This window comes from Dipodomys ordii, unplaced genomic scaffold (assembly GCF_000151885.1).
Source record: "Dipodomys ordii isolate 6190 unplaced genomic scaffold, Dord_2.0 Scaffold147, whole genome shotgun sequence".
Taxonomy (NCBI): Eukaryota; Metazoa; Chordata; class Mammalia; order Rodentia; family Heteromyidae; genus Dipodomys; species Dipodomys ordii.
This window is the reverse complement of record NW_012267363.1, coordinates 1,313,145-1,323,812: the sequence shown is the minus strand read 5'-3', so window position 1 is coordinate 1,323,812 and position 10,668 is coordinate 1,313,145. Positions and strand designations below refer to the sequence as shown.

The 10,668-nt window shown below is 51.4% G+C and overlaps 1 protein-coding gene across 1 annotated transcript; it reads left to right on the top strand.

Annotated features, from left to right (window-relative positions):
* The first annotated feature begins 3,785 nt into the window (after window positions 1-3,785).
* On the top strand, window positions 3,786-9,965 carry Asb16 (ankyrin repeat and SOCS box containing 16). Its single transcript, XM_013031981.1, has 5 exons — window positions 3,786-4,157; window positions 5,462-5,729; window positions 8,331-8,823; window positions 9,159-9,272; window positions 9,766-9,965. Exons 1-5 carry the CDS (start codon window positions 3,857-3,859, stop codon window positions 9,949-9,951), a joined length of 1,362 nt encoding a protein of 453 aa, XP_012887435.1. The 5' UTR covers window positions 3,786-3,856; the 3' UTR covers window positions 9,952-9,965.
* The last annotated feature ends 703 nt before the right edge of the window (window positions 9,966-10,668 follow it).

Below are 10,668 nucleotides of genomic sequence, written 5' to 3'. Positions count from 1 at the left end.
TTTATCACAGTTAATGAACCAAGGATCACTGACTCTAGACTTCTTTCAGATTTTTTTGGTTTTTCCTCACATCATTCTATTTCTGAGTTCCATTCAAGATCCCATGTTACAGTCTTTTTAGGTCCCGTTGTCCCATCCTATTGGATGTCTCTCTGTTAGGGTGTTTTTCTTTTCTCATGATGAGACTGGGACAACCCCAACAGGTTGGTTTTTTTGTTTTTCTTTTGGCTGGTCGTGGGGCCTGAACTCTGGGCCTGGGCGCTTTCCCTCATCTCTTCAGCTCAAGGCTAGCACTCTACCACTTGAGCCACAGCGCCACTTTTGGCTTTTTCTGCTTATGTGGTGCTGAGGAATTGAACCCAGGGCCTCATGCATTCAAGGCAAGCACTCTTACCACTGAGCTACCTTCCTAGCCCCAACAGGTTTTGAGGTGAGGGGAAGACCTGCAGTAGGGTGCTATTCTCTTCATATTCTCTCAAGGTTCATTCTGAACTTGAGCACTTGACTGAGGTCAGGTCCATCAGGTTTCTCTGCTGTTAAGTTAATCATTTCTCCCTTTCTGAACTGTGTTCTGGGAAGGAAGTCTGTGCAGCCAGAACTTCAGGAGTAGGGAGTTCTGTCTCTTCCTTTAGGACAGGAGCTCTTCATAAGTTAATATGAATTCTGCAGGGGAGATTTCTCTTGTCATCTGCATTTTTTTATGCAGGAAAGGACTAAATTCCCAGCCCCTCCCTCCATTTTTGTTGTTGTTGTTGGTCGTGGGGCTTGAACTCTGGTCTGGGCGCTGTCGCTCAGCTCTTCAGCACAAGGTGAACAAACACTCTACCTCTTGAGTCACAGTGCCACTTCTGGTTTTCTAGTGGTTTATTGGAGATCAGAGTCTCATGGACTTTTCTGCCTGGGCTGTCTCTGAACCATGATCCTCTGATCTCAGCCTCCTGAGTAGCTAGGATTATAGATGTGAGTCACCAGCACCTGGCCCCTCCCTCCATTTTTTTGCTTCACCCCTTTGCTTTTCTACCTCAGCCTACCAGGTTCTTTTGCTTTTTCTTTCCTTTTTTTTGCCGGTCGTGTGGCCTGAACTCTAGGCCTGAGCACTGTCCCTCAGCTCTTCAGCTCAAGGCAAATACTCTACCACTTGAGCCACAGCACCACTTCTGGCTTTTTCCAGTGGTGCTGAGGAATCGAACCCAGGGCCTCATGCATGCAAGGCAAGCACTCTACCACTGAGCCACCTTCACAGCCCCCAGGTTCTTTTTCTAACTACCTTTAATGCCCAGCTCTCCCTCTGTAGCTTAGATCTGGGCCAGGGCCCATAAGTGTGGTAGGCCTGTGTCCCAGGCACAAAGTTTTCTTCCCCATTTCTGGACACCCCTGAGTCCTGGCCTTCACTGCATTTGTCTTGAACAATCCTGAACTACTTCATATCCTGTTTTCTCATGTGCTTCATTGCCCCACAGGCTCTGAGCTCTCAGAAGGCAGGCTGGGCATTACCCCCCACCCCCCACTCTATTCTCTCCAGTACAACTTGTGCACTCAAGTAAAGGTTGCCCTCCTTGCCCTCAGGGAGCTAATGTGAAAAACAAGGAAACCTACATGCCTGTCTTTGGGAGACAGAGCTGTAGTCAGCATCTTCAGGCTTGTATGGCAAGAAGGCAGGGAGAGGTTAGGTTGTAACTATTGGGTGCCTAAGGGAGAAAGGGGACACCCACCACCTTGGCCCCTCTTGGCCACACCCAGCCTCACCAGACTCCCAGCCCTGGGAACCCAGCTGTGGGTGTTCAGCCGGGCCGTTGGCGGGGCAATTAAAAACAGTGGGTTCCAATATGTTTAATCACAACAGCATCCACAGAAGCATCTTTCTCTGAGGATCTCCAAACCCTGGCTGAATATGATCTCATTCCTCCTCTGGGGTCTCCCCACCCCTGGAATGCCACCAAGAAACTGGGGCCAGATGGAGAGTAAGGGCAGTGCCAGAAAAGCCCAGGCTACTGCCACCCACTTGGGCAAGCAGATGAGTGTTCAGTCTGGCAAAGAATAGGGACCTTCATTCAATGCACTACACAGGCCAGACTGCAGTGAGTCAAGCTGCACACTCGGTCAGTGATGGGGCCAGGGCCTGGGCCTGGGCTCTGGCTCCCTCATCCAGCATGACAGGTCCACAAGTATAACCCAGCTGATAGTCTTTAGCATCCTGGATTGGGAAATATCTGGAACTGTGAGGTGGGGGACCTGAGCTTGCTGTGGAGATGTCTCCCTAGAGCAGGTGACCTTTGGGGTGGACTTGGAAGAGTGAGAAGGAAATCCTAAGCCCTTGGAACAGCATGAAAGGGGATGCCAGGAAAAGTTGAGGAGCATGCTCCCAGATGTGGGGCCTTCATTGGTGAGGGCAGTTTTCAGTTTAGGAAGACCAGTCTGGCAGGGGAGCAGAGGGGGTGGAGCCAGAAGGAACACTATATCAGAGCCTGCACAGACCCAGGTTGAAGGCACTGAAGTCTTAAGACAGAAGAAAGGAAAATTCAGCCAGGCGCCCGTGGGTCATGCCTGTAATCCTAGCTACTCAGGAGGCTGAGATCTGAGGATCTCGGTTCAAAGCCAGCCCGAGCAGTAAAGTTCCTGAGACTTATCTCCTATAAACGGCTAGAAAACCGGAAGTGGTGCTGAGGCTCAAGCAGTAGAGCGCTCGCCTTGAGCGTAAGAGCACAAGGACAGCGCCCAGGCCCAGAGTTCAAGCCCTACGACAAAAAAGAAAAGAAAGGAAAATTCAAGAATGGGAAGAAAAGACCTGAGAGGGAGTGAGGAGGAGCCAGGAGTCCACAGTGCACTGCAGGGGAGACACTAGCCATGGCCTGTAGCTGCCTGCTACAGCCTGCCTTCCCAGCGTGGCACTCACACATTTCACGGCCTCATTCCTCCCCCTAGAGGCTCCTGAAAGCAGAGCAACTTCTTCCTAAGTGGCTGAATCATCTCTTGGTCCAGTCCCCAGAGTTTCAAGACCAAACTGGGCCCATCTCTGACAGCCAGGGAGAAATATCCATCTCCAGAAGGTGGAGACCATGTTTTGCTTGAGTGCGTGGGGAATCTCACAACTGCCTATTCCCATGTAGCCAGGGCAGCCGGAACCAAAGTGCACCCTCCATAGTCAGGCCTGCCTGGCTCCTGTTCCCTTCTGGAGCTGTGATCCTGAGCTAGTTTACGTTGGTAAGCTTCAAGTAAAATAAAGCAAGGCCATCTATCTCAGGCATTCAATCAGTCTTTTCATTTGCTATCCAAATCTATTTTGTCTGTGTTGTTTACCTAGTCACACAAGTGAAGATCAACATAAAAGTGATTTAACTACCGTATAGTTCCATACCTATGTGCAATGATTCTATTTCTGTAAATGCTAGGAAACACCATTCACCTTCTCAGTATCTCACGTGACCTCCTTTACTTCCGGTACTGAGGAATTCTCTTCTCTACGAGGACCAACCTAGGTTCCCACCCAGGTCACAAAGGGTAGAGGTCCCTCCTTCCTCCTGGCTCTCCATCCCATGGCTGGCTTGCCTCCAGCCTTGCCAACCCAGGGGGCTCAGTCGGGAGGACTGGGAAATATGGACTCTGGGGTCCAGCTGAGGGTGTCCTGTGCAGATAAAGGGTACCAGCAGGAGAAGCTGGCCTGGCACCATCTCTGCACCAGGATCATGACTCTGGGCAAACTGTTTACCAGAGCAGTAGAAGACTTATTTATAGCCTCAGCTGCTCCTCTCCTGCTCAGAAGAGGGGGCAGGGTGGCTCCTAGAGCAAGGGTGCTAGTCAGGTGGGGAAACAAGGTTCTGCCCAGGTGCCACTTGTGCAGACCCCTGGGCCCCTCCTCATGGCAGGGGAGACCTTCCCCTTCACCTCCTCCACACTGCGTGCCCTCCGCCTGCAGCGTGAGTGGCTGGAGTGGGAGGACCGGCGCAGGGCTGCTGCCCAGCAGTGCCGGAGCCACCGGAGCCTCTCCAGTCCCAGGACTGGACTCATGAGGCCTCGCCAGTCCTGCCGAGACCCTGCAGTCCACAATGCCCTGTTCTCGGGTGACCTGCAGCAGGTCCAAGCCCTGTTCCAAGATGAAGAGGCTGCCAACATGATTGTGGAGACCGTGAACAACCAGCTGGCCTGGTCAGCGGAACAGGGTAGGGAGCACCACTGTGGGCAAGGAGTGGAGGGGGGAGAGTCCAAGCCCCATCCCCTCCCTAAAGACCCTAGACTAAGGCTATCCCTTGCTGCCTTCATCCTAGCTCTCTTGTAAACAGAGGAGAAGGCAGAGTTAGTGGTTTGTATGTCTTCAGAATTACCATTATATTCTTTCAACATGCATACATAACTTGTAAATTTTAATTGACAATTATGTACATATATTAATTGCATAGAAAGTTATAGTCTAATATGAATTTTGCTTTTGCTGTATACATATCTACACGAGCGGGCTGGGAAGGTGGCTCAGTGGTAGAGCGCTGCTGCCTGAGGCCCTGGGTTCGATGCCTCAGCACCACATAAACAAAAAGAAAAAAGCCAGAAGTGGCGCTGTGGCTCAAGTGGTAGAGTGCTAGCCTTGAGCTGAAGAGCTGAGGGACAGTGCCCAGGCCCAGAGTTCAGGCCCCACGACTGGACCAAAAAAAAATAAAACATATCTACACGAGCTTTTCTTTTCCTGAAATTAAATTCTACTAACTCCACATGCAATTTTTAATTTATTTGGTGCCAGGGACTAATCAGTACACCTTCTTCCACCGGACTCCACCCCCAGTGCATAGTTTTTCTCCTTTCATTTTTGTTTTGAGACAGGGTCTTGCTATATAGCCCAGGGTGGTCTTGAACACAAGGTCTTCCTGCCTTAGTCTCCTGAGTGCTGGGATTTCAGATGTGTACATCAGCCACATGCAATTGTAATAACTTGATTTTTTTCCCCCCATATCTTGCATCCTCTGTTTTCCCAGTTTCTAATGCCACCATGTTGCCTCAGGACTGTCCTAGGACTTAGTTCTGTTCTTCAGTTCCAGGTCCACCCATGCAGGACCATCTTCCCACATCCAAGGCCAAGAAGAGCAGAAACCATGCTGGATTCACTCAAAGACCCTGAGTATTCCTTAACTGGAATGCACTGCCTTTATTTAGTGGGTCCTTGTGGTTTTATAGAGCCATTATTATTTTCTTCTATGACACATGCTATAGATGGTTTTATGCAGTTCTGGGGAACATGCCTTGTTTTATTACAGGTTGATGAACTGTTCTAAAAGGCTGTTTCACTTCACGCTCCCAATTTGGGGCTCGAGTGAACTCTCTCCACAGGTACAGCCTGGCAGTATTTGTGCTTACCAAGCCATGCATGCAGTGGAAAGGCCAGTGGCAGTTGGCAGCTGTAAAACCAGCTGCCACCCCTGCCCTGCCTGCCCTCCAGTCCCACATATCATCCCCCAGTGTTGCCTGTTCTCCTCAGGGTTCTGGGTGCTGACACCCAAGACCAAGCAGACGGTACCCCTCACCATCGCTGCAGCCAGAGGCTACAAAGACTGCGCCCGCCACCTGATCATGCAGGGAGCTCAGCTGGACTCCAGGGTTGGGGGTCGCACTGCCTTGCACGAGGCCTGCGCCCAAGCCCAACTTGATTGTGTGAAGCTGCTGCTCACCTTCGGTGCCAAGGCTAATGTGCTATCAGAGGAGGGCATGACACCCCTGCATCTCTGTACAACTCCGGAGTCCCTGCAGTAGGTGCTCATGGTCTGGGATGCTTTGAGGAGAGCATGCACATGTGTGTGTGTCTGTGTGTGTTTGTGTGTGTCCATCCAGCTCACACACTCAGAAGGGAGAACTTCATACATTTTTGTGGCTCCTGAAGCACTGTGTTTTTATATGGAGACAAAATTCACTCCATAGATGAGGCTCAGAAAAGTTTGATGAGTCAGAAGTCCTGTGTTATGTTTGTGGTACTGGGGATGGAACCCAGGTCTTCATACTTGCTAGGCAAGGGCTCTACCACTGAGCTACTGTGTATCTAATTGCTGTCTCAGATTCCCTGTGAAATCTCTTAGCCAAATTTGTTTGTTTTGAGGTGGATGGGCATCAGAAAGATCTGCCCATGAGTTTTCCAGCCTCAGCATGAGCCTCTATTGTGTCTCCTCTCCCTCCCCCCCCTTTTCTTTTGTTTTTAGTTTTTGTTGTTGTTGGTGAGTCGTGTGTTCCTACTAGTCTGGGAGCTTAAACCCTGTGCTTTGTCCATAAGCTTTTTTGCTCGAAGTTAACACTTATCACTTGAGCCACAAATCTACTTCCAACTTTTTTGTGTGTGTGGTTAATTGGAGATTAGACACGTGGACTTTCCAGACTGGGCTGGCTTTGAACTGCAATCCTCTCAGTCCCCTGAGTAGCTAGGATTGTATGAGTGAGCCACCCAAACCCAGCTTATTTTATTTTTTTAAGATATTGGGGGGCTGGGAAGGTGGCTCAGTGGTAGAGAGCTTGCCTTGCATGCATGAGGCCCTGGGTTCGATTCCTCAGCATCACATAAGCAGGAAAAAAAAAAGCAGGAAGTGGCACTGTGGCTCAAGTGGTAGAATGCTAGCCTTGAGCTGAAGAGCTAAGGGACAGCGCCCAGGCCCAGAGTTCAGGTCCCACGACCGGACCCCCCCCAAAAAAAAATAATAAAAAAGATATTGGGTTAGGGCTTGGCACCAGTGGCTCACACCTGTAATCCTAGCTACTCAGGAGGCTGAGATCTGTGATAAAAGTCTCTTAAAAGACTCTTATCTCCAATTAACCACCCGATGGGCTGTGGCACTGTGGCTCAAGTGGTAGAGTGCTAGCCTTGATCGGAAGAGCTGAGGGACAGCGCCCAGGCCCAGCGGTCAAGCCCTACCAACAAAAAGATTTTGAGCTAGGGTCTCATTATGTAGCTCAGGATGACCTAGAACTCACTATCTTCATGTTTCAGCTCTTAAGTGCTGAAGTGGCCTGGCGCTCTTGCCTTTTTTTTTGGTCTTGGGATCTGAACTCTGGGCCTGAGCACTGTCCTTCAGCTCAAGGCTAGCCATCTACCACTTGAGCCGCAGCACCACTTCCCGTTTTTCTGAGTGGTTTCTTGGAGATAAGAATCTCACAGACTTTCCTGCCTAGGCTGGCTTTGATCCTCAATCCTCACATCTCAGCCTCTTGAGTAGCTAAGATTACAGGTAAGTGCCACCAACACCCAGCTGTCATTTTTTTAAAAATCATCAATAGTTTCTTGGACTCACCATAATAGGGTTTCATTTTGGCAAGTGAACAGATGTGGCTGGAAGGTAATGATTCAAGATATTCCATAGCCTATATGCTGGAGACCCCCCCAAACCCTCACTAGATCTAGTTTACTGATGAACCCCAAAATGATCCTTATTTTCCCCTTTCCTCTCCCACTCTGGAATGATCCAAACTATCAGCTATTTCATGGCAGAGCTCTACTATTTTAATCAGGCATCCAGACCAATTTCTTAAGACTTTTCTGCCAAGATCAGGTCTTGGCCTCATGGATTGCTAGGATTATAGGTGAGCCACCAGCACCCACCCTGCTCATGTTTTTAATTAAGGAGTTCAGTTTCATCATCATTAATCTGGTTCACTGAATGTTTTCTTTACCCCCCCCCCAAGGCAATGCTGCATATTTGCAGCACTAGTATATGGCCATAATTCTTCCAGGATCTCTGAGACTGAAACATGATCTCTAAAACACTTTGGTTTGCTTGGTTTGTGTTCTCACAGGAAAAGTGGAGAAGTCTCTTCCTTTCCCTGAATGATCATGGCTATTCTAAAAGAATGGTCTTCAGGTATGGGGACAGGAAGACAATAACAGAACTTTTGTTTCTTCTTAGCTCATCGGTTTTAATTTCCTGTGCCTCAGAAGGTACATTCTGTAATTCATAGGGCACAGTGGAGACCACAGACTAAGGAGGGTTTGGAGTGTGGCTCAGAGAAGTGCTCCACCCCCAGCATCATCAAAATAAATAAACCACATTAAATTTATTAAAAACAACAACAAAATCAACGAGGATTCAGGGCTGACCCTTGGAAGGAGTGAGTCTGATGCAGCTATTTGAAGACCTGTATTCCTGATTGTTGCCTGAGATGTTTCTGGGCGAAGAATGTTTTTCTATCCGCAAATTGAAGCTTTGGGTAGCCGTCCAACTCTGGTGTCTTTGTGATCTGCAGAACACCAGGCTGGACCTCAAGGGAGGCAGAGGGGTGGGAAGGAAAGAAGTGGTGGCCACAGGCTGAGGGCCTCTCAGCCCCAGTCTTGGGTCTTCAGGATCTCCCTGGGTTCTTGCGCCTGTCCCCAGGTGTGCCAAGCTGCTCTTGGAGGCTGGAGTGATGGTGAACTTGGCCGCGAAGGAGAGTGATGTAACGCCCCTGCACGTGGCGGCAGCGCGCGGCCTGGAGCACCACGTGGCCCTCTACCTGGAGCACGGTGCCAACGTGGCCTTGCGCACCAGCCAGGGCGAGACGGCGCTGAACGCGGCGTGTGCGGGGGCTGAGGGCCCGGGTCCCGGCCGGCAGCACGAGGCCACAGCTCGCCGGCTTTTGGAGGCTGGGGCTGATCCTAGGGCAGCCGGGCGCAAGCAGCACACGCCGCTGCACAACGCGTGTGCCAGTGGCTGCGGGGGCCTGGCCGCGCTGCTGCTGAGCCATGGGGCCCACGCTGGAGCCCGCAACGGGGCAGGCCACACACCCATGGACTGCGCGCTGCAGGCAGTCCAGGACGCCCCAAACTGGGAGCCCGAAGTCCTCTTCGCTGCTCTGCTGGACTATGGGGCCCAGCCTGTGCGCCCTGAGGTGCGTCGGAAGGGCCTGAGGAAGAAGACACCTATTGGGTGGGAGAGGCCGGGGAAGGGAAAGGACCAAGGGAACCGAGAGCCCACCATCAGTGGCTAGAAGTGTATCAAGGCCTTGGGGAGAAGGGCTATGGAGAAGGGTACCCCAGGGGGAAGAGCTCCCACATAAACTCTGGAGCCAAGAGGCTTGGGGCGCTCTGGAGATGGGGCCCAACAGTTTGAGACAGAATGACTCAGACTTTTCTTAGTCCCCAGAATGGATGGAGTAAGGGGGCTGAGTAGATTGGGATTGCGGCGCCCCTTAGTTGGCGCTCCTGAGACTCTCTCGATTCTCAGATGCTGAAACACTGTGCCAACTTCCCTCGGGCCCTGGAAGTCCTGCTTAATGCTTATCCTTGCGTCCCATCCTGTGACACGTGGGTGGAGGCGGTGCTCCCTGAGCTGTGGCAGGTATGTGCACCCTGGGACAGAGAGTTTCCTAAGGGAGAATGAGGAGGAAGGTGGATTAACAGACTTCTCCCTCCAGAGGAGCTTCAGGGAGGAGGCAGAGGAGGCTGGGCGTGGGAGTGGAGGGAACAGGTAGCTTGAAACCCCTGGGGTCCTGGCCTCTGCTCCCAGCAGCACAGGGTGATCTGTAATCCCGCACCTGTCCAGTCTCCCTCACCTGCTGCAGCCCATTTAGCAGGCAGCTCTGACTTGGTAGGCACTGTACCAGTACACCTGCCGTGCGAACATAGCTGAGGCCATTGCCTGAGGTTTAGGCCCAATCCAATTACCATGGTAGGGAGCTCTAGCTTCGAAGTAGAGTCCCTTCAGAAGGACCAAATACCAGGTGGCTGCATCTTATAAAACCTAAGGATCCCAGCATTGGGTTTGCCCCCAGATGTGAAAGGCAGAGTCAACGGTTTGGGGCTTGACTGACCCTCTTTCCCTCCTGCCCCAGGAACACGAGGCCTTCTACAGCTCAGCTCTGAGCATGGTGAACCAGCCTAGACGACTACAGCACCTGGCCCGCCTAGCTGTGCGTGCTCAGGTGGGTAGCCGCTGCCGGCAGGTGGTCACTTGCCTCCCACTGCCCTCAGTCCTCAAGGAGTACCTGCTGCTGCGCGTGGAGGGGCGCATCCAGTGAGCCCTGTGGCAGGCCAGGACAAGTTCTCTTCGTTTTCCCCACCACCCCTCTCATGCTAGATTGGATGGCCTTCCTATCCACCCAAGGCACTGGCTTGATGACCCTTGTTGCCTCTCTCCTCTGCTGCCCATGTAACTTGTTCCACCCATATGCCTGTAGTGGTGCATACCTGCAATACCAGCAACTGTGAGGCAGCGGCAAGAGAATCTTGGGTTCAAGGCCAGCTTGGGCTACATTAAAACAACAAAACAAGCTTCTAGACGCTGCCTTCTCCCTTCCAAGGTGCTGTAATCGGCTTTAGCAGGCTGGTCACCAGCTGCTGCCTGTGATGACCTGCTCTCCTTTGCTTCCGTGTTCAAAGGCATAGTTCCCTTGTTGGATAAGCCCACCTTTTCTTGATCTGGTCAAGTCTGATTTGAACTCAAGACTCAGCACAATCTCTTCCTTTGACAACCATCCTGCAATAGCCTGCCTTTGACATGGTGCTAATTGAAGTGCCTGTGTCTGCCTGTGTGAGGCTAGAGACTGGGGCTGTATTCCTTCAACAAACATTTCTGTAAATCCATGAGTGCTGGGACATTTAGGATGAGTTCTGCTCACCCCTGGGTGCCCATGGTGTCTCAAGTAGAATACTGTACAGTGGTCTTTGAGAACCCATGGCTGTAGGACCAGAACCAACTGCTTCCCCCCATCTTACTTCTTGTTTCCGTCCCAGAG